Source organism: Manacus candei, unplaced genomic scaffold (genome assembly GCF_025592945.1).
Source record: "Manacus candei isolate 608988 ecotype Guabito, Panama unplaced genomic scaffold, ASM2559294v1 h1tg000019l, whole genome shotgun sequence".
NCBI lineage: Eukaryota > Metazoa > Chordata > Aves > Passeriformes > Pipridae > Manacus > Manacus candei.
The window spans coordinates 970,001-997,694 of NW_026138067.1; the positions used below are offsets into that span (position 1 = coordinate 970,001).

The 27,694-nt window shown below is 38.4% G+C and overlaps 1 protein-coding gene across 12 annotated transcripts in view; it reads right to left on the minus strand.

Moving 5' to 3' along the window:
• The window catches only part of RUNX1T1 (RUNX1 partner transcriptional co-repressor 1), a 111,828-nt gene that overhangs the window by 2,736 nt on the left and 81,398 nt on the right, over window positions 1–27,694 (minus strand). For all 12 annotated transcript variants that reach the window (XM_051785381.1, XM_051785371.1, XM_051785373.1 and 9 more), the window contains 6 exons: window positions 26,333–26,583; window positions 25,011–25,096; window positions 24,187–24,388; window positions 16,280–16,348; window positions 10,175–10,365; window positions 1–1,341 (listed from right to left, as the gene is read on the minus strand). The exon at window positions 1–1,341 is cut by the window's left edge and continues 2,736 nt beyond it. In XM_051785381.1, the coding sequence (XP_051641341.1) occupies window positions 1,066–1,341; window positions 10,175–10,365; window positions 16,280–16,348; window positions 24,187–24,388; window positions 25,011–25,096; window positions 26,333–26,583 (1,075 nt within the window). In that variant the 3' untranslated portion in view covers window positions 1–1,065. The remainder of the gene's footprint in view (window positions 1,342–10,174; window positions 10,366–16,279; window positions 16,349–24,186; window positions 24,389–25,010; window positions 25,097–26,332; window positions 26,584–27,694) is intronic.

Below are 27,694 nucleotides of genomic sequence, written 5' to 3' on the forward strand. Positions count from 1 at the left end.
GAAACCTCACAGGACATAAGTGTTTTAACACCAAGAGAACTACTAAGGGGGTTTTTCTTTCTTTTTTTTTTTTCTTTTTTTTCTTTTTTTTTTCTTAATTAAAAATCCAAACAGGATGGGTGGAAAGAATTTGGAAAGGGGCTGGAGCCACCATGTTATTAACTATTATTATTAATTTTCAATACAAAAATGAATGAGCTGGAATAGACCCGATTGTCATACTCTGTGGAACCTTGCAAAAAAAGTGAAGAAATGTTGAAAGGTTTAGTTGGAGCAGCTGGCTGATGTCAAAGCCGCCAGGATGCTAATTAACTGCAGGCTGTGTCCCTTATTTCTGTATTTAAAAGGAAAAAAAAAAAGCCTTTTGTATTATGGCATTTTTTTTCTTTGCTGCTGTAGTCCTACATCCCACTGCAAATCATCTTTCATTTTTCATTCTGTTGACCTGGATATTATTTTATTTCTTTTAGAAACAGGAAAAAAATGAACATCTGTGTCTCCTTCCAATCTGCTGCACATCTGCGCGTTTTGATGCGGGTCTTCAAAGTTCAGTCAGTAACCCACGGACGCCATTCATCTTCTTGTTAAAATGTCTACTGCTGTATCCAATGCTCATGCCCTTGAGGGTTATTTTTTTCTCTCTCTCTCTTTTTTTATTTAATTTCCATTATTGTTATAAAGAACATTGTGACTTTAATATTAGCATTTTGCTTTCAACAGCATTAGCAATCTCTTGGTTTGCTGTTTGGTAAAGCATCTGTTAATGAGGTCATCTAGTTTAAAATCCCAGCTACTGGAAAATAACAGGGAGGAGGTCAAATCTATCATTTTGTGTATATTCTCTGCTCTCTTTTCAGTTTTCTAAAGAAAAGATATCTTTGTTATCCACAATAAGTCATTATGACCCGTTACTGGCCTTATGTATTTTCTACCACCTCAAGATACAGTAAGTTCTTATTGAAGTATTGAAATATGACAGTTCAGTTAAAATCTTTGCGCATCTGAGGATGAGGAATTGGTTTCATTTTCTGCTGTGTTTTTGTTTCCGGAGATTCGAGTTCAGTTTTAACGAGGAGTCGCCTCTATGGTGGATGGGGTTCCCGGGGTGGTGGACCGAGGAGTAGCTGCTGGTGGAGTGTCAATGGGGCTTCCAGCCCCGCTGCTGGGTGTCACCGAGGAGCTCACTGCTGGTGTCTCTCCTTGCTGCTGGGCTTGGAGGGTCTGTCCACAGATGTGATGGTGCTTCTCCCAGTCCTTATGCTGGCAAAATGAGCCGCAGTATCTTGCTGTGTTGCAACCACTGCAGGTTTCACTAGCTTTCCGGCCACAGTTCCAGCAACTCTAGAAGCAAAAGAGGAGGGAGAGAGATGGGAGAAATTAGCTAGTGTCCTAAATTTTACACTAAAAACAGCTGGCAGGGAACTGCTAGTCAGCCCTCTGCCCAAGAACAGCTAAGGCATCAGTAGGTGCTACACTTTGGGTGTCTGAACCTGTTCTACCGCAGCTCCGGTCACCTGGAGGACTCTGGCCTTCAGAAACTGGGCAAGAATAGAAGCAGCTATTTGTCAGTACTAATGATGCAAAGTCCAAGTATGCCCTCACATCCAGCCATCAGCAGCAGCATACTGACTAATAGAAAATTTCAGTAAAACTTCAGCTAGCTCCTCTCACAGATTTATTAAAACAAGTAATGAAACATGCACATAAAAAACCTCTGTTCTTCCAAAAGTGGAGAGGGACTAATACAAGATAAGAAAGGAGAAAAAAGACTTAACACACAGGTAAAACTTACTACCCTAGGAAAACTTCATTTTCAATTGACTCAGTGGCACTTCTGGCAGTGAACAGTTAAGCTAGAGCCTAAATCTTTGGCAGGATAGGGAAGCCACTGAAGAATATGTGTGCTTATTCACTTTAACACACTCTATAGCTCTGCCAGCTGGATGCTGGAACACAGCCAATCCTTAAGTGATATTCCTCAACTACTTTAAAAACTAATTCCCGATTTCAGAATCAAACAAAGACCTAAATCCAAAACAGTATTTTAAGGAAATTAGACATTTAATTGGAATCAAGTGGCTTCTTTAGAAAATATCCCTATGTTAGTTCCATTTTCCCCCTTTTTGCTATTTTTTATTGTTTTGGATGGTTGGTTGGTTGTTTTTTTGCATAGGCATGTACTGGCAGATGGGGGAAGAGTAACTGCCCAGTGCTCAATTGTTCTTTGAGATTGAAATCAAAGGTACATGGCATTCTCAATTCATACTGATTAAACACACAGACTAAACCAGGTAATTACAGATACATGTGTTGGGGACTTTTTTTTTAAATTCATAAAATTGTTCCCATCTTTAAAAACACTTTAAAAAAAGGTGGAATTACCAACACACAGAAACAGATGTTTCTGGTAGTTGAACGTCAGGAATTCAGACTCCTTGTCTGGCATCACCTGGTTTTGATTCAGTGTTCATTGTTTTGGGTTCTTTTTGCTCATACTCTGTCCAGTGCTGGAGAGGTAAATCCACCTTTTAGAACGGATGGCTGTACTATTCTTGAACACCTTTTATCTCCACAATGAAAAATAACTATAAGTCATTTAGACCACTGTACACAAACACATACACACAGACATATTTACACATACACCAAAATGACCTGACATGTTTGTATTAGCATTTCAAAGAGATACAATGACTCATCCTGCTACCAGAAAGATAACAAAGTGTGATGTCCCTGGATTCTCCTTCTTTTGCTATTCTAGTATTTCTTTACAGTTGCATCACACTAATGAAAATTTCACTTTAACAGCTTGATGCTTGTACTGTCATCAGGAAATACAGTGTAATTCTGTTCCTGCACAGAGTTTCCACCTACTGCCATGCTTGCTGACCTCCTAGCTATTCGTTTCCAACTGAATTGCCAGCCCTGGGTTTGGCACTTATTTCCCTTTATCCCCTCCCCTGAAAACAAATTCACACGCACAAAACCTCCCCATGCAGACTTTTCTGAAAAGACACTTTTCCCCACATGGAATAATGTTGAAATCAGCCAGTAACTGCCCAGGTGCAGGAATTACTCCCTTATGCAGATCTGTTAGCAACATTGTGTGGGAATTATTATGAGGATGTCAAACTTGACCTGTTCAAGCATCTGTTAATACAGGTCAGCTTCTGAGGAACCTTCATTTTGCCTCCCTTTTTGAGGAAAGCCTATCTGCACACACAGAACTGTCTCCAGATGTGACCAGAGTCACCATACAGTACATCAGTATCTTACCCCAAGACCTGATGTCAGAAAATAGTAATTTAATTTTAACAGTATGGGTTCAACATTCTTATTAAAATAGACATCAGCCTATCTAGAACATGAAAAGTGATACATATGTGCAAGATTTTAATGAAGTGGTAAAGCACTAAGCTGGCTCCTTACATGATTCCTTAATGTGTCCTACATTGTTTGGTATGTGATTTTGTCCATTGGAAATATTATTTCTAATTTAACAGGTCATTACAGCTTTAGCGTAATTGTGGGAATAAAAGCACATAAACTACAAGAATTTCAAAATAAATGTTACAGCTCACCCTTATTCAACAACTTATTGCATTTAAAAATTACCATAGTGCAAATTAGCATGAAGAAGCACACATGTCATGAGGAGCTTGCACTGTGATAGTAGCTGGATTTGATGTGCGGAACCCTCTGTCCTACAGCCCTCACCATTGTGGCCATTCATTGCTCCTTCCTGTGTGCAAGTACTGAAAAACAGCAGTAAAGATCAGGCTTGGGCACTGTAACCTTTGGAAACAGGTGCTTCCTGTTCACACTGTTGGCTGATAGCCTCGAATTCTACCAAAGAAAATCCAGGCTCAAGATGCCAGCTACTGGCTTGGGCTGTGCTTCACATGCCTCTGCTGCTCACGTATTTCAAATCGATCCAGCTATAACAGACAGAGCTTGAGCTCACTATGGGACTGAACATACTCGAGGTATTTTCCCTCCTGGGATGCTGTAGCAGGTACCAGCAAAATGGAGCATCCTTGTTGAACTGTGCAGACAGCATCTTGGACAACAGGTGACCACAACGTCACAAGGTGGCAATCTTCATACAAGGGCATATGACCACAACTATGGACTGCTTTACACATTATTTAAGACTCTCTATCTCCTAGTACTGGCAAGATCTAGCCTAGAGCACTGTCCAGGATGGGTTGGGATGATGCACTCCAAATACCGCAAATCAAGTAAGACTAGTAAGACTTGGAAAGAACCTGGAGAATGGAAGCCAGAATAATCAGAAATCAGACAAACACAGGCTATGAGAAGAGATTGAATGAACTCAGACTGTTAAACCTAAGGTGAGATGGTAGCCTGAGAGGGGACAGTAGCACCCAAACATCACTGCAGTGAATGGCTAAATCTGTGTGTACACAGATAAGCAGAAGTAATGGGATCAAACATCTGTTAAGGACAGGCAAAAATTGCCTAGAGGTGCTGAAGAATCTCCATCATTAAAGTACAGATAAAGCAGGTATCTTACAGGAATGATTCAGCTGGAGTTGATCATGGATTGAGAAAGGGAGTAGCTGATCTCTCAAAGCCTCTGGTGGTCTATATCTCCATCTTTAGGTAGTGACCTACTACACTGCACTTCCAGCTTGTGCTCTACAGAGTTCCAGATGTAGCTAAAACTACAAGGAGGACTGGATTGCAGCTCAACTCTATGCTGATTTGCCTGTGAACCAGTGGGGTTATACAAAAGGCCAGATTCTTAGACTACACAATTCAATTTAACTTCTCTACCTTGAAAATGGATTAATTCAATGAAATTGGGCTAAATTACACCAGATGGGAATCTCACTCTGAATTTATGCCACCGATCATATTTCATCCTCCTCTTTCAACTGACAAGGAACATCAGTCTTAGGTCAGAGCCTTATCTTAGGTCAAACTCTTAATTCTTATGCATTTAAGCTTCCATCTTCAAACAACAGAACTCAAAAACTTCTGTTTGCCATCATGAAAATTTTTAAAAACAAATGGTTTCCATTTCTGTGGTCTCCAGTACCAGAACACACACTTGTCAATAATTTTGCCCATCCTGTTGTTTTTATCTCTGAAATAGTCAACCACAATTGAGTATTTGCTTTCCTCTGACATCTCCAACTGAGACTTAGGATAGAGGTTGCCTAAGTAAGACAAAAAAAACCCTTGCTCTGTCATCTTTGAGAAATTCTGGATTTCCTCAGTTTACCATGAAAGGAAGCATGGCTGGGTAGGAAGAACACAGATTTTTCCCGTTTCTGCAATGCCCATGGCATTCAAAACTCTACCACTGCTAACCACAAGAAAAGGAACATCTAGAAATCACTGAAACCACAGTGGCGTAAACAAAGACTGTATGAGCTGCTGAATAGCAGTAAAAAACCCAGCAAAGTTGTTTACGAGAATTTTATCCAAGACTCATTAGAAAGGGAAACATATTGGTACTTCAGAAATTCCCACGCTGCGTCAAAATGACATTTGAACCTTTAGATGTTTCTAGTAAAGTTACACCTATCACTGAACACTCCAGGCTTGCCCAAGCCACTGTTTATTGTGTGAAATACATCAATGTTCATTTAAGTCAGTGAAGAGTAGCTAAATCCTGAAAACAGAAGTACAGAGCAGCATATGGAGAAGACGAGCAAGCTGGCTAACCAGGCTTAGCTTAGCAGTCTGGGGCAGTGACAATGTTCACATCACATCTGGACTGATCCTGCGCAGAGCACATCGCTCTGGCGCCTCTGTACCACCCACCACTGCAGGGGATGATGTGCTACTTTCCAAGAGACGCTCAGCCAAAAAAATTAAACATTAGCTGACACAAGTATTAAATTTAATACCAGCCTAAAAACTAGGCTTGCCTGAATCACACCATCTGATGCTCAGAGTCAGCTTTGCTGGCACAGTCCTGGTCTCAATGGATTGGTCATCAGAGATTGAAACCAGCTGTCTTCAAAACGTCAGGTGTGATATTCACATACAACATGAACTGCTGCAATATAAACAAGCCCTAACATTACACATCTCCTAAAAGCAGTGTTGGACCATTACATATCCATTTTATCTGAGCAGATGTCAGCATCTGCTTTAAGTAGAGAGAACTGAAACATTTGTGTTCCTTCCCTGTCCCCAGCCTCCATTCTACTCAAAAGTGAGGAAGAACACTGAGTGTCAGATTTTTCAATGGCATTTTATACCACAGCAGAAAGACAGATGTTTTGAGGATCCCACCCCCTCTTACAATCTGGGCAGCCAGTCTCTTTGCTAAGCTGTTCACCCTTACTATTAAAACTGATTTGCACAACAGTACATTGCAGCCAAAGCAAGCACTGCAGTCATTTAAGAGTAGGCTGCTCACATATGTTTCTGTACTTAGCCAAGTCAACTACTGATGAATGGGTCATCTTTTGTAAAGTATCTGTAAGGAACTGGTAAAGAAATAATTGTGGTTCAGGAGCAGTCATGCTGACAGGTAGGACTTCTGGTCCTTTTGCCTTCCAACAGCAGAGTGCTCTGTTAGCTGATTCTTAACTAATTTCAGTAACAGAAAATCACAAACACATCCTGGTCATTTGCAAGGCCTTATGTGAAGAAACTATGGAAATCTTTAGAAAGTCAATGCACAGACACTGAATCAGGGGCACTGCCAATTAAATTGTGCTGAACAATTCAAACATAAGTAAAGAGCAATAGTTCAACAAGAGATCAGGTCAGGGTTAGAAATTCTATAGTTAGAAAATTATACTATGTAATGTGGTGATTCTCAAAATATTGTAGACCACTTCTTAAAAGTCAAGATACTTCCAAATATCACACCTCTCCTATTAGTCTTCTTACTGTCCTATGCTCCCATAATTTTGGTCTGGTCAGCATAACATGCCCAACTTCACTTTTTTCTTGTAGACAATCATGCACTCAGGGATGCTATTTTTTCTGGGTTAAAACCAAAGCAAACCAGAACACCAAAAAACCCCAAACAAACCCAGAAAAAACACACAAAAACAACAACATCAACAAAGAATATTAGAGACCCAATCTACCTAAAAGGTCTTGGATGAGGAGACCTCATATTATCTTAGAATTATAAAAATTACGAAAATCCTGAGTGCTAGTTAATCCTTGGTACTAGTTATCACTTTGAGCTCTGGAGCAGACTGCAATAAAAATTATGCCACAAAGTTCTCACACCAGAACAGCTTCAAGAAGCCTCAGCTAGGTCCAGGTTGCATTTTACTGAATAAAAAATGAATAGCTGTAAGGGAGAAACCTTGCCAATAGACAGGGAGTGGCCATATCAGATGAAAATTATATCTGATACATTAGAAACCCAGTGCCAAATTCACATCTCCATTCATGGTTTCAACAGCCAAAGGAACAAATGACACCCATGGGAGAAATATTCTCTGTCAGGAACTCATAGAGGTTATACAGCAGCCTACACTGCGCTGTCTTGCAGGCCTTGGTGTAATGTCCCACCAAGGATAAGAAATGAGGAGGGATGCTCAGCCTTCCCCCTCTAGACCTGTAAGACTGCAGAAGCTGCATTTCAACAGTCTCATATTTGAAACTGGAAATATTTTAGCCCTAGAAATTTTACTCCAGTGTCTTATGTACACAGGCATCTGTGTTGCTGGAATTGTTCTGCTGAAAGCTGTAAACAGAGAAAGGTTTATGGAGACTTATAACCTAGACAAATGAGGAGGGACATCCACAGAGAATGAACACCAAAGCAAATGTGGAGTTTTACTCCTCAAACTCAAAAAACACAAGGTCTCATCACCAAAGAAACACCTTTCAAATACTGGTAAAATAATATCCTGTCCTCAAAGATGAAGGAAAAGGCCAGTCTATTCTTACAGGAGTCACCCGTGGGAAAAATAAGACAGGTAATTGTGAGAAGCATCACCCTAACTCTCTGGAGTTTGTCATAATTAGAAACTAAAGAGGAACTACTTATATATAGACATATCTAACTCCCAAACAAGTATTGCCGTCATCTCCCTTCACAGTTAATTAAGCACCTGTAAACACAAACTGAGCAAACCTGAGTTCTCTCTGATGGCTTACTAAAACTTGCACTTTCCATCTCAAAACAACCACCCTGTGTGGACACTCATGTACCACACAGGGGTGAAAGCTGCAGGACCAGGACACCAGACTTTATTTCTCGGTCCAGGAGGCTTGTGACCTCCCTGAGGACACACAGCCCTGAGAACATCTATAACCTTATGAGACACATTTCATTAGAGAGCAATTAAAAGGACTGTTTGCCCGAAGTCCCATTCCCAAGAAGTGAAAAACCTCGTAATCACTTCTGCCGGAGAAGAAGTAAAGATGTCTGTTGTTATATGGCTTTTTCCAGAGCTTTGACTGCTCAGGATTTAATTACAGCACACAAACTCTCTATGCATTCCTTTGAATACACATTTGCTTGTGGAAAAATGGGCTGTGTGTATTGGCACATAAGTACTTCCTCTGTCCTGCTTACACTGTATCAGTTCACTAAACAGATTTAATTTGCTGTTTCCTCTAAAGGCATTTATCTTTGGAATTTTGGTTTTAACAATAGGCGTCTCTTGTATATATACACACACAAAATGACAGCTCTTTAATGATGCTATGTCAGAAAAATGCCCTTTCTATGAATAGTGCAGCAAAAATGTCCTTGAGTATCTTAGATACAAAAGGCCAATAAATTGAATTTATGTCTCATTTAATCTACAGTGGAACAGTTAGTACTTAAAGGGTACATACACTTCCCCTGGTCCCTTTCTTCCTGAGAAACTTTCAGATGCTGAAAATCAATTCCTTTTGTCTCCTTGTTATTCATCTGCTACACATTAAGGAGAAACTCTGGGCATTCAGTGATCCCACAATGGTCTTTCATCTCCAGAGAAGCCTGGTATGAATTAAAATCTTATGCTCCCTCAAATTACAGATGCATACTGCAGCATGCCACTGACTTATCTGCTTGTGATTTCTGCCAGTGTTCTCATCGTGCTGCAGCCAGCTCATCTGCATCTTTCAACTGAAGTGACTCTTCTATAACACTGCCCATCCAGTCCACAGAAAGTGTTTATACATGAGTGTACACAAATATATGTCCCACATAACAGGTTCTGCTATCTACTCTTTTTCCCAACTCCCTGCTGTTTAAAATTTACATTAAAAAGTGGGTTTACGACAGTCAAGATGTTCGTATAAGAACAATAAATACTTCATGAAGGTAACGCTCTTTCACTTCAGTGGTCTTGAGAAGTGAAGATTGTATACAAAAACTTTAACTGATGTAATTTCTTTGTCGTGTCTGTTTTTAAGAGCAGTTTTAACTTAGGACTCTGTTTTTCTATAAGAGGCATAAAATTTAATTGCTATCTAGACTGATGCTGCACTGGTCAAACACACGCTGCTCTTTCACTCCCAGCTTCCAGCCAGTCATAGTGTCAGATGTCCTGTACCACAATAATTCAAGGTTTTACACTCTCAGGTTGGAAAGTACATCAAGGTTTATTTAACATACTTATTCTTGTTTTACTCTTTGTTCTTTCAGTCTATTTTTCCTCCTTCCATATGCTGCCCACTCCTTGACTCTGAAATACTCCCTGCAGCCAAAGCAACACATTCAAAATAAGGAAACACTTCCAAATTTACATTAACATTCTGTCCTACAGGAGCCATCATCTTTTGTTAATCTCTTCTACATCGAACACTTTCCCCAGACAAGCTTTTAGCCAACTTGTTCTACAATCTCTTACATGTATAATTTCTTTGTCTAAATTAGATTCGTCAAATGTTTTCCACTGAGCAATCTTATTTATCCAGTGTGGCAGTTTAAAGAGCTTTAAAATGAAGCTACTGAAAAGCCAAGTTAGAACAGCTATGTGCACTTTATATGTAACCCTGAACAGCAGTTAAAAGGTGAGAACACAGCTCAAGTTCACTAGCTATTTTGGGCTCAGAAAATTTGGAACCCAGTGTATGCCTGGAATACATGTCCAAAGCAACCGTGCGAAGAGTTAATGGTGGGCACTGATCTCCTGTGTCACGCAAACAGCCTATGCCAGAATAAAGCCAGCTCAGATGCACGTATGCTTTGCAGCCACAGGTGATGCTTGCCCAGCAAGGTCCTTACCTCACTTGAATCCTCCTGCTGATTGATAACAGCTAGTGCGTCCTCTGCAGCCTGGCGCTTGGCTTCGGCAACAGTGCGCTCCATCTTGGCTCTCTCTGAAGTGATCATGTCGTGAGCTTTCCGCTCCGCCTCTGACACTGCCTTCTGCAACTCAGCCATAGCCTGGCGCTTGACCTCATTGACAGCTTCCTCTGCAAAGGAGGGAAGAAATCCTCATCAGCACAGGACGTTTGGCACGGGGCTATGTGGGACTGATGCAGGAAATGCATCACTATTACTGTGTTGAGATTATTCTCAATTATGATAGTCTTCATTCTGAGTAGAGAGATACAGAGGAATCTAGTTCCTCAAGAATCTTCAAGACCACTGAGGTGCTTGTCTACTTCCCCATCACCAAAGTATCTAACTTGTGATGATTCTTGCTATTTTGATTCACAGTCAGTACTTCTTTCGGTACAGTCATTTCAGATCTCTGGCACAATGTAATTGCAATCTATTTGAACACTGGAAAACTGGTTTTGCAGCACAGATAAACAGGTTTGACAATAATTATTTTAACATGATATTACAGACTTTGTAAAAAAATTATCCTTAAGCTCTGGAAATTAAGACAGGATTTACAGTCTTTAACAATTCTTTCCCCCATATGTTAATAAACAAATACATGAAGCTAAAAAACCCCAAGAGTTTACATAAAAATTTTAAATCACTCGTCTAATATCTTTTCCCGGACATACAGTTTTATGAGACAAAATTTGTTTATGAGCATTCATTTGACCCCTTGATCTCTCCTTCAAATCCATATTTATACTTGAAGACTCAACTTCCTGGCTCCGCTAAGCTCTGGAGCACACCCTGGCCAGCAAGGCTTCGGCACACAGTTAACACTGAGCAGGGGCACACCGCTTCATTAAACTGAAACCTTTATGTTTCTTGTAAAACAACTACAGTTTGAACCCTTTCTTTGGTATATACTAGTGTCATATCTTTTATTCCAGAAAACATGGATTGTCTCAAATCGGTTATTTGGGTTTTGATGCAAGAAGGGTGCAAAAATTTTACTAATGAACAGTCTTTTAATTGACAATTAAAACAAGTAATTTCTTTTTTTTTTAATTAGCTGCTCTAATTAACAAGGAAACCATCCTCCCCCTGAATTAGTTTATCTAATTTTCATCTTTATTCAAAGCAAAATGACAATGATTAATTGAAAATTTAATAAGCAGTAATTATTAACTTGGCAAACCTAGTACCAATTAACACTCTATTAAAACTAATTATGACATGTTTCATTCAAGTGTTTGCTCTTAATTGTTTCATGCACTTAGAAACCACCTTAATTAAATGTTCTGTTTAATTAAAAACATAGATTTCTATTAAAAATGTTTTACTGTAGATTAAAATCTAAGTATTAGATCGGTGTTACAGGTTTGAATTTTAGTCCATGTATTTAGCCCATGTATTTGTGTGCACACACATGCACACAGACCTAACCCTTACCTACAGATAGTCTGTCACTCTCTTGAGTTATGTCTGATAGCTCTGCACTTGCTGTTAAAAAATAAGAACTACATGAAGTATCCATTTTCAGTTATTAAGTAAATTACAATAAAGCCTTAACTTTAAGCCATGTACTGAACTGAAATTGAACTAATTAAAATGAAAGAAGAGTTCCACTGAGGGTATGTGTGCGTGTTACATGTGTGTATGTCTGCAAGAGATGTTTCAACTGAAGTTATCAAGGGGGTGGGGAAGGATTTAGAGATAAAACTTATGCCTTTATTTTTATGAGGCTGAAAATATGCCCTTATATTACCCTACCATAAATGTTGTTTAGGGGAAAGCCTCAGGAGAGGAAAAAATCATACCCTTCAACCATATAGCCAAGGCTTAATTTACTTTGAATATTCAAGGTGAATTAAAATTCTATCTAAGTGGCAATACAGGACAATAATTTTTGCTTACGATCAAAGCTACAGCTAGTCTAATTGTATATGCAAATCAGGCAATTTATATTTAAATTATGCATTCCTATTCTAGTCCCAGAGGCACACACTGATCAGCAAAGGGAATTGGTAGGACATTTGCAAGGTGCTTGAATATTTATTACCAACTGCAACCATTCACTGATCACGAAAAAAGAAATATACACAGGCAAACATACAGATGCAATTTTATTACCATTTTCATAAAAATGAGGCAACTTAAATACAGGCATTTCGTGTCTATGAACTGCAGTTACTAACAAAGTGGATTTCTGTAAGAAAATCTGTATTCTTTCTGGTATTTGTTGCAGATAGAAATTATCTTTGTATGGCATGATGCACTTTCATTACATCAGATAAATTCAGTTTTGTGTTTAGGTGTTTACAGTGGTTAGAAATGACAGTTTCTTATATTAGACAGAAGAAAAATATTCCAGCATTTTCACAGGGACTTCTAATTTTAGTTTTTCATCCTAGCTAAGCTACTTTTCAGTCCAAATATAGAAATTGAAAATTAAATTCTATCTTCTGTATTGTAGAAGTTTTTTTGCAAAGCTTTTCAGAGCGTGAAGATGCTGAAAGTGCTTAAGAGGCCATATGCCTGATACTTTTTAATTGGCTTAAACTATGGATTAGATTTTAGTATTTCCATTAACTTTGATGACAGAATTCGTGTTGTGCTATACTAAGTGTGAAAACAAATAATTAAAATACGTTGGAGGTTTTGGTGACAATGTACCGTCATTATTTCAATATACCGTGAACTCATGAACACTCAAATAAACTAGACAAAATTTCGTATCACTGATTTTCTTCACAGCTTCTCAAACTAAATGTTTCCACTACCTACTGATATTTTATAGACATTGAATTCAGGCTACATAGTTTAAGATAACAATAAAGACTGTCATATCTGTGCAGGAAAAGTTATGGGTGATAGTGAAGGAGATTTTATTTGCCTTGACAATGCTGAGCAATGAAGATAAGAATGATAGTGGTACTCTTCCTTTCTCTGCACTTCCAGAGAAAGGAAGAGAGATTAGATTCCAAGATCAGAAAACATAAATCTGGAAGTTTTTAAAAACCAAGTATCTAAGATGCATGTACCTGCATCCTTTGCCTTCCCAACAACACTAAGCATTCTTGGCACAAACTCACTCATCATTTTAGGAATGCAGCTGAAATCTTTGAGTAGTGATAACTCATGAGAGAAGCTCCAGGAAGGAAACAGCTTGTGTGGAATAGGCATTACTCAGCGCCGTCTGAGGTCCTTGCCGCAGACTCAGGAGAGGTACTCGGCTCATCCTTCACCCAACATGATGATTCACCAGCCAGCTCCTGGTCACCTCTCTCACATCATGGGCACACTTGGTCCACATGATGAGAAAAGAAAGGTGGTGGGCAGATATGCAGTCCTGTGCCACCACAACATTTTGCACCATCTCACTTTCAGGTTGACCCTGGCAAAGGGGGCCATCAACACTCGGTGACAAGAGTTATCTCAGCATCCTATCCCAAAATGCACCATCTCTTTCTCAGGACTAGTCTGTACTATGTGCAGGACCCTTACTGTCTTTGTACAACAAAGTATGATCATTTCACACCTCTTTTGTAGCTCCAGAGCTTACAAATGGACTGCCATGGACAATGGGCCTGGCTAAGTGGCAGGAGATGGCTGGAAGACAGTTTCTGCATGTCACAGAAGAAACTATGGCAGCAGCCCACTCTCTCTCCCAGAGAGGCCTAGGACCCTCTCTGTATTTAATAAAGACAAATAGGTATTTCCAGAGACCAAGCCATTCAACTCATGATCTGACCAATCCTCATTACCTGCCTGCCTCCTTGGTGAGGAGCACCAAGAACTTGTCTTGGACTCTTCATCTCCATATCCGTACTTCAAAGAGGTGAATCAAGGCATTGATGACTGCTTTCTACTGACGTATGAAACTGAATTGGGCTCGCATGACTTTAACTCACAAGGTACTGCAAAATATGTTCTTACTTCAACAATCACAAAAGCACATGTCTAACTTGGTATATTTAAATAATTACACTGGAGTCTATCGATCTCCAAAAGTTTAAAGTGAATCCCTTTTCCACATGCTTTTGAGATTGCTTAACTGTTTTTATGCCACATTCTTTCCATGCAATGGATTCAGCATCCCAAACAGACTTTCATACTTGATTCAGCTGTCTGTACACTTGTCTTTATAGATATTTGACAGACCAAGAGATCTACACTGAGCCAGCAGAAATTACCTCTGAGAGATTTGTAGCCTTCTTAACTGGCAGTTGCAGCCCAGCCAGGAAACTATGGAGCATCTCAAATGGCATTAGAGACCTATTCTCACAGAGCTGAAGGCTTTACTGCCTTGAAGTGATCATGAAATTGTGGAGATCTCCAACTTCAGTGCACCCTCCTGAAAATGCAAGCCCATGATTTATGAAAGCAGTATGCTTTCTGATGTTTGACTACACTTGGAAGCAGATACAAGTATGCATCCTGCAAAGAGTCATACTTTTTTTTCTCCAATTCACAGGCATGCTCAGTTGATTTAAGCCCACATCAGCCTGAAAACAGGAAACTGGAAATAGGACAAAAGGAAAAGCTTTATTTCAAAGGCACTGATGACATAAATGTTCACAGGATGACATGCCACAGCTTCTGTGCACTACCATTGTGGGTATATGTAATGTGAATGCACATCCAATTTTATAACTCAAGTCAAAAGCTTCAATGAACTTGTGCTAACTACGAAGAAACTTTTTTCTTTTTTTGCATTGCACCTATGAGACATAAATGACCTGATATGCCAAGTGACATAAAATCCTAGATTTTACAAGAGGAATGAAGGTTTTGAAATTCAACTCAACAATGCTCCTCTTACTGAGGTTTTTCTAGGACTGCATATTTCTTTTATATTTTTTATTTAAGATGTTAAATATGGAAAAACAAATTATAAAAATACTTTCAGGCACTCAGTTACAAAGGCTACGCTTTCCTTGGATAAAAAGAAAAATATGTACCTTGCTATTTTTCACAGAAAATGCAATAATTCTAAAAACATCGATATATTAAAAGATGTAGACTTTACATGATAAACCCGTATGACACACAAAACACAACAGTATGCCAGCATAACATTTTTACATGTATGCTCTGTATCTTGTTTAAAATACAATGGAAAGCAGCAAACATTTACAGGAGATTTGATCAGAAAGCATCAAAACTGCTGCGTATTTGCCATTTAGTCATTAACTGCTGCTCAGGCAGGTGCTGTAGACTTCACGGTTATACAGGTGTTCAAAAGGAGGGGGGGGTGTATGAGTGTACATACAGAAGCTCAACTACCTCGCTGGAGTTCAAGAGCTGCCTCCAGGCCCCTCCGAAAACAAGGAAGCTCTGATGTCAGTGTCAAAAGAGCAAAGGTTTAGCTCCAGCACCACGGTGGGATCCCCACTAGGAAACTCCTGTGCTTAGGCAGAGTTTCAAAGTGTTGAAGAAAACTTAGCACAGCGACAACTTGGGCACAGGGTGCTTTCCAGGAATGGGCAGATGCTGTCAATGCTGCTGCAAACACCCAGAGCAGCTGCAGAGATGCTAACTTGCTTGCTTAATTGAAAACTTTGCAGGTTTATGAGCACAGGCTTCACTGGGGGCTGATGGGCACATAATCTTTTTAAAATTAAAAATAGTTACAATGTATACTTGAAGTTTTGTCTCTAACAGGTGTACTTAGTTTTTTTCACCTCCTTTGGGAATTCTTACCTTAACTAGGTAAGAATCTTGAAGTTTAAATAAAAACACAACCCCCCGCACTTTTTTTTAAATTGCTAACAGACTGAAACTTTAACATATCAAGTTTCAGCCAGAAACCATTAGAAGCCCTGAAAATAGGGGTTCTTATTGGAAGTACTGGTATTCCCCTAACTATAGTAGCAGATGTTTGTATTATAAAATTATTTAATGTCCCGGTCAGTTCCAGTTTAAGATTATTAAACACAATTTCTTCCTGTTACTAGTAAGCCCTTCCCCCGCCTCCCCATTCCTCACATCAGTACATTAACAACTGCACACAGCTGCCAGAAGACTAAGCTGGTGTTTTTAAACAGTTCTTACCAGCTTTCTTCCAGATCTCCTCTGGCACATATCCAGACGCAGGCCTGTGAAGGAATTCCCGATGAGATTCTGCAGGAGGAGAGCATGCAGAGGGAAAAAGAAAGAGCATCATAAGCAATGCTTGCTTGTTGAGAACAAGGCTTAGAGAAATACCTTTTCCCTTTACTTATTGCTCAGACAAAAAAATCATGTAAGGTTTTTCTTTCCTCAAAACAAAACGGATGCCATGGCCACAGCTCATGAATGTCACATAGACCAGATCAATGTTTATAACTTGAATGTCTGATCTTAGCCAGGCTAAGACTAGTTCACTTTATTTTTATTTTACAGTGTTTCGACTCAACTCTATATGACAGTTTCCACACTTCTAAGGCAGGCTTTGCAAGATGAACTGAGGGAGTGACATGATTTATCCTTTGTCATTATACTCAAGAAAAGGAAGAAGAAAGAGGGTAACAGTGCAGGTTGGGCACTTCTGCTCTGTGCAAACAGAATGGTTACTGACAAGTGCAGATAAAAGCCAAGATGTCATTCCAGTGATCAAATAAGCTGTCCACAGAAAAAGAGAGGGGTGTTTCTCTGTGTTCAGAGCTATGCTTTCCTATATCTGAGCCCATGTTGGCAACTATAGCTCCAAGAGTTTGAAAAATAGAACCTTTAACTTTACGTTAAGCCCTAAATACATGTGCTGCCAAACAACCTTGCTAGAGCTGAAGCTCATAATTCACCCATACGTTTCAATCACATTTTGACAGCTCTTTCCCCTTCTCCTCTTTTTTTTTTTTTTAAGAGGGTTTAACCTCTGGGCCTGGGCCTAAGGCCTCTGAAATCAGCAAGATCCCTTCCACACAGACTTCAAAGACATAAGATCACACAATACAGAAAGAAAATTCTCTTGGGCTTGAAATTTAGCATACATATCCTCAGCAGATGAAAAGCTGCTCTTTTAAAATATGATTTAAAAACTGATTAACTTTTTTCAAAGTAATGGAAGAGAAAATTTTTTTAAAAATCAACCCAAACACATAAAACTAAGTTCATAGCCATGATTACTATTGTCTATGTGACTGAATTCAATTGTCTAAATAAAATAACTCAATTTGGTATATTAGAGATAGGTTTCAATATTTTCAGAGATGCTGCTAGAAATCAAACAACATATCTGAGCTTGAAATATAACAAAAGTATACATACTATTCTTTGAATACTAATTTTTACCAAATATATTCATTTTCGTACCTTAGTTATTATTCACTAACTTGGTCAAAAAGTAGTATTTTGAAGAAAAAGGCTGAATCATCAGGTTTTGTAAATAATTTTTTTACACCTCTGAATGTATGCATGCAGTACTGTTTACATGCAGTAGCCTACGTAAACTTAAATGCATTTAAAAGATGACAATATTGCAGACAGATAACAAAGGTGGAAATGACGGGTTGTTTCAATTACACAGAGAGTAGGGAATCCCAAACCCTGCACACTGTTTCACAGATACAGTTTCTATCACAAGAATCTGCAGACACCAACGGAGTTGACTGAATCCTCCCATCTGACCGGCAGCTGAGTGGATTTCCCCAGCTTTTCTGTTTGTCACTAAAGTATGGGATATTATGGACAATAAAATTGATTTTTGTTGGCAGAATTTCACACTTCTAAAGCATAAAGTGATGTGTGTGTGTGTGTGTGTGTGTGTGTGTGTGCATGGATTTTGCAAAACAGCTATTTATATTGGTTTAATCAACTTGATAGAAGACTTCAGACCCGATACCAAAAATGGGAAAATTCTCAGTATCACTTGGCTTATATGATTCTGGAAATGACAAATATTTTGGTGTACACTTCTCTCATCCCTTAAAGGCTTTCAGACTTATGGGCACAGCGCCAGTTCCGTTAGGGGGACAGAGGCAGCAGCAGAAAACATTGCTTGAAAGCTCAGAAAACCTAAAGGCAAAAAATTAAACCACTTTTATTTCCTCTTCATGCAATACCTGCAGGAAAAGACCCAACCAGCCTCCAAAGGTGGCAAAACAAGAGCTTTATTGCATTCATGTCTTGTACTTTGTGTTGAGTTTTCCTGCCTGATATTTAAGGTACCATCCACTGCAAGAGGATTATAACCTTGATTTAAGTCTGTGGTACTTAGTATTAAAAAAAAAAAAAAAAAAAAAAAAGGAGAGAGAGAGAGATGTGGAACTGATTTTTGGGTACACATGACTTTCTAAAAATGGAATTCAATGACATAAATGACCAGATTGCCAGCTAATTGTTAGAATTTCCAAAACATAAACATCAATCAAGCTCTTATTCCAACCACAAATTATTTACATGAGGAATGAGATCCTCTGCAAGAAGAATTAAATCAAGAGCTTGTGAGAGACTTTCCCATAGTTTGGAATGGTGCACAAAAAAAAGACAAGAAGCACTTATGAAGATAATAAAAACCGTATTCTCCAAGCAAGAAAAATATTATTAACATGGTTATTGTTTAGGCAGTGATGATGAGTCCATGAAAACAATCATCTTCCTGAGGCTAAACTACAGGACATAACCAGAGGATACAAGTCTTATATTATTAGTATTTTTAAGGTAAGGTGTTCTTCAGCTTAAGAATCACAGAACTTGCTTATGAAAACTACAGCAAAAAAGATCTTAACTTGGACATCTAGAAAACTCAAACCAGGAGTAACATAATTGAGCAAAGTCCCTAAAATACTAAATGCAAAAGCAACTGCAAAAAGCCACAATGAGGAAAAAATAATAACTGATTGACTGCAGCACCTAGAAGTCAAAATAAATGCTGCCTGGGAAGAAACAGAATGAAATCTGACAAAATTAGGAATAACCTGAAGTGACATGGCAGCTCATACAGGAAAGGATAACAGAAAAAGCTTTACATGTCAGACATAATAACAATGGGTTTTAATGGTAAAAATGCAACAATGTTATTATGAAGACCAACTGGATGTACTATACTGCATTTACTTGAAATTCGATGGCCAGGCACAGTTGTAAAGTGTGTATTGATAATTAGTCCAGTTCCTACTGAACCAGATGAAAAAGCCCAACAAGGGAAAGAAAAAGTACATATACATGAGAGTGACCACTAATTGTCTGTGAAGTGCTTAAATGAAATAAAATAAGAGATATTTTTGATATAAGAAATGGTTTTGACATTTTCTATTTTAATGTGAAATAAACTTGTGAAACAGCATGAAAGTTGCTGGACTGGAATAGAACAATACACATGAGGAAAACACACAAAAATTGGCCTTGGTTTCAGCTCTCACATTCTATTAATCATTTTTGGTGGCTTTAAGATAAAGAGAACAGGTGCTGGAGAGACCTGGAGGGATATGTAGAGTTGTAAGAGCAGCAATATATATGGGTCTGGGAAGTGAAACTGAGATGAAAAGCTACGACCAAATAAAGGATATGAACTCATAAGGCCCAAACCCAAGAATCACAGAATAGAAAGACTTAGAAGGAAAAGATGTGTTCAAAACCTTCAGAAGTCTAATCCATATTTGGAAAGAAGGACCAAAGATGTGTTGGCAACACAAAAGAATGGAGGGTTTTATCACCGGACAATGACATGCAAGCCTACAATACAAAGTATTAAGAAATGGAGATGAATAGCTGATCTTTTGAAAATCTTGGAATTTACTGTATTAAAGAAAACCTGGCAGGAACAACAATACCCATATATGCTGTACTGAACATTAGGGCTCAAAAATAAAAAAAGCTACATATAACCAGCCCTGAATTATTTCACAAATGAAATATATATGCATTTCTATGGTTTTCGTATTTCATATGCAAGTTTTGCTTCATTCTACCCTATAATAAATGGAACAGCATTGGTAGGAAACAGAAAACAAACAAAAAAGTTCTCAGAGCAACAAATATCAAATATTCACTGCCTTGTTTGTAAGAGTCAAGCTCAGAAGCATGCCAACTCCAAATAATACATAAATACAGATCTGAAGTGTAATACTCTGAAGTGTAATACTGAATCAGACTACCTTGCACCTGGTTGGGGGGTACGTGTTTCAAGTATTTTTATGCACTTCTTTGCCCTCAAATACATTTTTGTGGCTATTACAACACTCCTTGAAATTGTGTTCAAAACACAGCTGCATTCTCATTTTAAAGAAATTAGAAAAGTAAAATCACACAGCTACTGTATTACTGAATCATCGTAAATGAAGGCCATAAGCAAACACTGAGCACACAAACACGCAATGATCCTGCAGCTGGCGCCCTACATAACAGCGTGCAGTTGAGTACACCACAATCTAGCCCAAACCTCCCGTGCAGCGAGTGGATTAAGAGCAATACTTAATATCATCAGTGACCAGTATTACAGAGGTTTTATATTCCAGAATTACAAGTTATAAATGTTACTGTGGCACTCACAGCATTATGGGTAGTTCATGTTGAGAGTATCATGCATATCACAGCAATGCTGATTAACTGCAAATGGCAAAGGAACACTTTTATAGTCCCAGCATGAATAGACATGTACTGGCAGGAGTGCTCTGGCTAACACTGAAAACGTGGCAATGAACCACCTTAGATAAAATATAAACTAGGTCTGAAAGGGTTAACATTTAAAAATTTATTAAGAAATTGCTAACCTACATGTTTTTGACAAATTCATATACTTCTGAGAATCCTGGTTTCCTAGGGCAAATCCTGCAGGTACTGGCACACTCTTCAGTTGGAGATTTCAAACTCTATTTTGTAAGATTTCCATTCAGATAAATTCAACAGACACGAAATACCAACACCACTGCAGACTTTCTGATGTGTGTCTACACCACTTATCTAGAGCCACAGCTGCACTCAGTAAGGTTATAGATCTTGTTTATAACCTACAACATTGAAGAACCCTCATCTTTAATTTATCTCACTGTGTGTATTTCAGTATTCAATGTCTGATATGTGTAATTATTCACTATTAGGATGAAAGTTGCAGTCTTGCTGCAGTATGTAGTACTGAAATTCTTCAGCAGAAATGAAGGAGTTGGATGATGTATTATTCACTTCATAGACCATCACTGTTAATGAAGTGAATATATATAAAGTCTGAGTCATTTTTAGACTTTCATAAACATGTATTATTCAGACTGAAAAGAGCAGACTCACCTTACACACAACTGGAGAATAATGGCAGCTTGTAACCTGTTGTAGCTGACTAGTATGTGTATCAAATTACATTGCATTAAAATGAATGATCAAACAGTTCATTTGATTTCTTAATTAAAATATCAACAGAAAAATATTGATCAGATATTGCAAACTGTCATGCTCAAGATAATTTACAGGGATGTCAAATTAAAAGAAGAACAAAAGTCTTTGGCAGAAAAAAAGGTCTACTGGTTCAAAACAACAACAAGAATTTTCTTCAATTACTTTTGGACTCAAACTATCAGTGCTAAATTTAAGCTCGGAGTTTTTCAGCAAGAGCTATCTATGAAGACTGGGGCATACTGTTTATAGTAAGATGTTATCACTTCAGTGATGATATTTTAATTGTAAAGAAAAAGAAACAAAGGCACAGACAATGCAGCCATATGGCCCTCTTTTTTCCCCCTTGGTAGTGGAGATGACAAGATGGATTTAAAGGGTGGATTACCTCATTAAAAAAAAAAAGTACAAAGGGGAATCACTGATATTTAGAATCACTGCAGCAAAACCACCAATATTTACATGGTGTGGTACTTTAATTAAAACATTGTATGAATTTTTCAACCCCTTCCTTCTCACTTCAAAACTAAAATAAAAAGCCCGAAAGCATCTCAAGGCTTATGGACACTGCTTCAACTTTATTATATGTCTGAATGTTAAGAGTTCTCATTTTGTTAACTAGATTACTACCAGATATGAGGAACTATAAGGATTTCCCTTCCATAGACTCCAAGGTAAGTGTTTTCTCCTTGTCATGTTAGACAAAAAAGCACTTCTTATCAATATTTACAATTGACATGAATGCTACTTGGCTAAAGCAAGCCAAGTTTCATGTTCATGAGTCTAAGAAGTATTTTTCAACCAAATAGCCAAAATGGACACGTTAAAATTGAATGGATTCACTCCAACCAGTTCAGTTGTACCTGCAGTACTGCAGAAATGACTGGTGTGTCCAATACAAAAGGTTGTGCTGTATAGTATCTTTTAAGGCAGCAGACTTTGCTGTTGCTAAGAATTCATCTTGACAAATACATAAACAATATGCTAATATAGGGATCTAGTTGTATGTTTGATCTCCATTTTATCTTTTGTACCTGTTGTCGCTGTAGTATTAACTACAAAGTTTTGATCAATGTCATGAGTTCCAGTTTTCTTGAAGAAATACAAAAACTAGCTGCTTTTCATTTTTTTACCTACTAACTACAGTTACAAGCACCACGGACTAGCTCTTTTTGCATCACAGCTTTACTAGAGAACTGTGCCACTGCTTTTGATCTAGGGGCTTACTCGCAAGTGTCCTTCCCGAAGTTACAGCTGTGATCGACATTTCAGGTGCCACTTTTATGAGTCTTTCTTTACATGACATTTAACACCATTCGTACAAGCCGTTACCTCAATGCTTCTTCCTGAGAACAGCTCCTCTAGGGACTAGACTTACCAGTGAACTTGGGAACAGCCTTTCCATAACCCTTCCTTCCACTGACTGAAGCTAACTTATAGAGGTATTGACTCAGATAATTTGACACATACACAAAAAATTGTTATCAGGAGGCACTAAATATTATGGTAATAACTCTAGAGATTTACCAAGAGAATGACAAAGAGGGGATTAGATTTTTCTGGTTTTCTATTTGCAATTAAAGAAGTCTTTGACTTAATAAGTTATTCATAAAGGCAAAAGGAAACCACAGCTTTAAATAAAATATAGTGCAAAATAACACACATATGCAGTTCTACTAATGAGCACAGTTTACAATGATTTTGAGTAGAAGGCATTGGATACAGACAATTTATTTTTTTAAAGATAAATATTAGACAAGCAAGCATAGTTTGCTGTTCTCTTCAAAAGAGCGAAGAACAATAAAAAAGGCATCACCAAGATGTGTTTCTTTACCATAACTGCCACGAAAGTGAGGGGATGGGGTAGAAAAAGGCCAACGTATTAACAAATCACAAAAAAACCCACAAAGTAAAAGCTTGTTTTTATATAGCAGAGTCCTTTTAGAGTAGCTGTGTGAGATACCATGCGAGTGTGACTGTGGAGGTCCGCAGGGGGTGAAAGCCTAGCTGCTTGGTCAGTCCTTGTAAAGGGGCTCTGCAACCTAAGCCAAAGCCTGAGCAGTTCCAAGTAACTACACAACAAGCAGCACCCAAACTGTCTCAGACACACCTGCACAAGCTGCAGTGGTGGACACAGACGTGCACAGTTGTAGACATCCCAAATCTTGTTTCTTTCTTAAGCAGAAACCAAATACACCTAAGAAGTGCCCCTATCTTTATATCTTCATTTCCTTAGAAAGACAACTTCCAAGTCATTTGATTTAAGATGGTAAAAGCCCTCAGTTTCAAAGAGCAGACAATGTAGAAACACCTACAGATTTCCTTAATCAAGTAGGCAATGGAGGGAGTCAGAAGGGACAGAGAGTTAGTGCACATGTCACCGCTCTGCCACCCCTACACAACAGTTCTTCCTCCCACCCCACCAGTCTCAGACTTTGCTGAATGGAAAGCAAATTACCAAGCGTCACCCAAAAAAACCCAAGTCATTCCACCCAGAAATATGACTATTAGGGCATAAGAGTTATATTTAATTCAGTAGTCAGCAGAGAGGAATCATCACTATCACAGAACCATCAGAAGAACAAATACAAACTTCATCTAACACTTCGCTAAGCTTAAAGAGATTCTGTAAACAATTTTTAAGGAGGATACTGCACCTAATGAAACTGGATCTGGATTCACCGGGCTCTGTTGTCTGGAATGACTACTGCTGCTGTTTCCACCTTTTTTTAAATCTTCCGCATCACTGTACCGCCGTATCCAGTAATTAAGCTCCTCACGGTCTGCTTCTTGACATCGCCGTAGTACAGTGAGAGATCTCCTAGTTTTTTCCACCATGTCCATTATACAGTTCAACAACTATTCACAGTGATGGATGGAGCAGAGAAAAAAAAAGAACATTTTATTAATAGAGTGACATAAAAATAAAGAAAACATTAATGTGCTGAGTTTTAATAATGGAGTTCCTCCCTCTCTGTTATTTCAAATATAGCTGAAAAATTCTAGATTTGTTTTAAGAATGATAATTCCTTCCTTTTTAACTGGTGATCCTAAACTATACAAATGGGGATTCACAGGAGAAAAAGCAAAGACAAGGGGGAAAAGACTGAACAGTCTGTAGTTGTACCACTAGTATCACAAGGCACCACAGAGGCCAGGTGATCTGGTCCAGAACTGATGTCTACAAACTAAGAGCTAATAAATTCAAAGAACAAATTCAACATGCCTCAGATCCAACATTTACAGACAAGAGTCCATTCCTCTTTTAGCAGACTGTAATAATTAGGATACTGCAGAATGCACTTAACAGTAAGGCCTGGTATGAGCTATCTCATGGGGAACATCAAGCCCTCTGATTTAATCACCAATGCTTTCAAAACTTGTCCTGGGATTCAGATTTGTTTTAAAAGAAAAATTTTAAAGTCCTATCTTAGAAGGGCTCCTTTCAGACAATTATACATAAAGTATATTTAGTCCTTACATGGTCAAGGTGTTTCCACTCTTCTGCCCATTCTCTGTCTGTTAGCCTGTGATCAATCATTTCTTCTTGACGTGTGCCATGCAACCCTGCCAAAAGGGAGTAAATCATGTTTACAATGTTGGGAGTCCTCTAGGGGAAAAAAAAGGCAGAAGAAAAAAGAACCTATAGACAAAAATGTCATACATTACCTGTTCTAGCATACAGAATGCCACCACCACAAAAAAATGGAAGCTTAAAAACTTTGCTCTAAGTTCTCCTTAGTCCTTTTTCCCACACAAGATGCTACCATTTTGTTCAATTTAATGTCTTCAATTCTGCCAGTTCTATAGGTTGTAAGATGACCTTTCAGAAATGGACATAACACTTTCTGACTATATACAATTATTATATACATAAATATAACAGAATACAATATGTAATTTTTCATTTGCACTACTTGAAGTCAGCAAGGCTATTATTTGGTAGCTCAGTGTATCGAATACTAGCTGTACTTCAGAGAATTGAAAAAATATTAGTATAAACTCAATGTTATTTCACTAAATGCAGTAATTACTACCATGTCAACAGAGCGTCATTAAGGGTTCATCCCTTCACAGATGTTTAAACAACATGTGGTTAAAATGTAGCACATATATCAGAGCAGTTGACAACACGATACAACCAAGCCAGTATTTATTATCAACACTCAAGGGGAACCAACACTTGTTCTTTGTTTAGCCTCCTCCATACAGATGCTGAATATTTGTAACTGTTCCTCTTTTATTGAAGATTTGTTTAAAACAAGGAAGAACAGTAAGTGCAGATGTGAAGCAAGCCAGGCAAATCCAAGAGCATCAGACGCCCCATTAAACCAAACTGTGCTGCACGGGGTGTGGTTGATGCTTCTGCGGTTCGCATCCTCTGCAGACATCCCCATGCTGCATTGTGCTCTTCAGATGTCATACACAAAACACTTCTCCAAAAGATAATAACTTTTTTCTACTCTAAGCTGAAACCAAGCTATACTGAGGCTGTCATCATTACAATATAAGAAAAATAGAAAGCTCTACCTATCCTTGCCTGACACACACCCGAGTGTCTTTGTCACCGATGCAGCTTTGGAAGCACAGGCATTTCCCTCTTCTGACTCTCTTGCTTAAGACACAATTCAATTCACTTTTAGAAATATAAATCTGAAATAAGGCCATTAGAAGTAGCTAGATGGACAAACAGCAATAAAGACTATATCTGAATGGCAGGTAAAAAAATCCTGTTCACAATACAGAAATACAAGGAAAACAGAAACCTGAAAAAAAAAAATGCAGAAAATCAACGTGCCTTACCCATAGGTCTATTTCTGTCCCTGAGGTCCCTGTGATTGGGGTGTCTGTATGAGTCCCTGTAGTGGTGGGCAATGGCCATATCATCCAAACGATAATGCTGAGGTGGAGGTGGGGTGGGATGAGGCAGACCATTGGGCTGATAAGATAAGCCGTTATTTGGACTGTACCGCTGGCCTGGGCTAATAGTGCAGGGCCGCTTGCTTGGATGCTCTGAGTGCAAAGGCTCTCTGTCAAAGCCATTTTCTTTGGTTCTGAAAAACAAAGCAAAGGAACTTTAATTCACTTAGTGAGCAGAGCTCAGGAACACGCAGCCCCGTCCACACATGCATCATCAGGAACTAAAGTTTGTTCTTTCACTTTGCTCCAAGCGTGTGGTGTTGCAGAATATTTCATAACACTGCACATGCAAAATGTACAAAGGACTCGTCCACCTTTTCTATCTATCCCTGTAACTTGAGAAATAGTAGCAGGGTGAGCCTTCTGATGGAGCCACCTAAAGAGTGGCTGGAGAACAAGCAGCCTTCACTGAATCACTGGCTGATGGGATGGATACACATGTAATTACAGAGCTGAAACAATGAACTGATACATGAAGCTACAAGAAATTCCTAGTTTCAGTAATGCTGTAGCTTATAGTGATTAGGAGAAATCGGCAGTTCAACAAATGTTTTTTTCAAGAGGATAGCAGACAGTCTCAAGGCAGTGCATGCCAGTGTGCTGAAGCTCAGCACGCCATGAGCTCCCATCAGGATCAATGTCACACTGAGATTTTGGGGAAGAACGACTCCAGATGATGAGAAATGCTTCCTTCAGAGATTTTTGCACTGGGCTATTCTGGTCACAGGTGCTGTGACTGTAATTAATTTTGCAGGAAGATGTGGTTAGACTCAAGTCCTCAATAACGTTCAGGATTTCCCACTCTGTTACTTTAGATAGGAGTTTTATGCTCAGGCAACTTGGAAGAGTTATTGGGAAGAAGGACATTTTATGTTCTAAGATACACTTTAATTAAATTCATAATCATCTATTTCCAAAGAAGTCTCTACTTGACACCTCTGTCTGAGAAGTTCGAACTCACATTGAACTAATTTTCCATTTAAATAAAAAAAAAATTAAAGACTAGAGTCAATTCAATAGGTTCTTTTAGGGAAGTTTCGTTTTACTTAAGTATGGTTTATTTACCATAGGAATAAACAAAATATTAGCTTTGATCAGAAAGTTTATTAGGTATAAATATTGAAACTGTTGAGGTTTCATTCCTCCCTCCAAAAACCTTTATTAAACAGCTGATACATTCCAGTTTTTTTAAAAAATTACTTTATCCTCTGTAAGAAGTGGATGACATAATGTATCTTTCCTAGT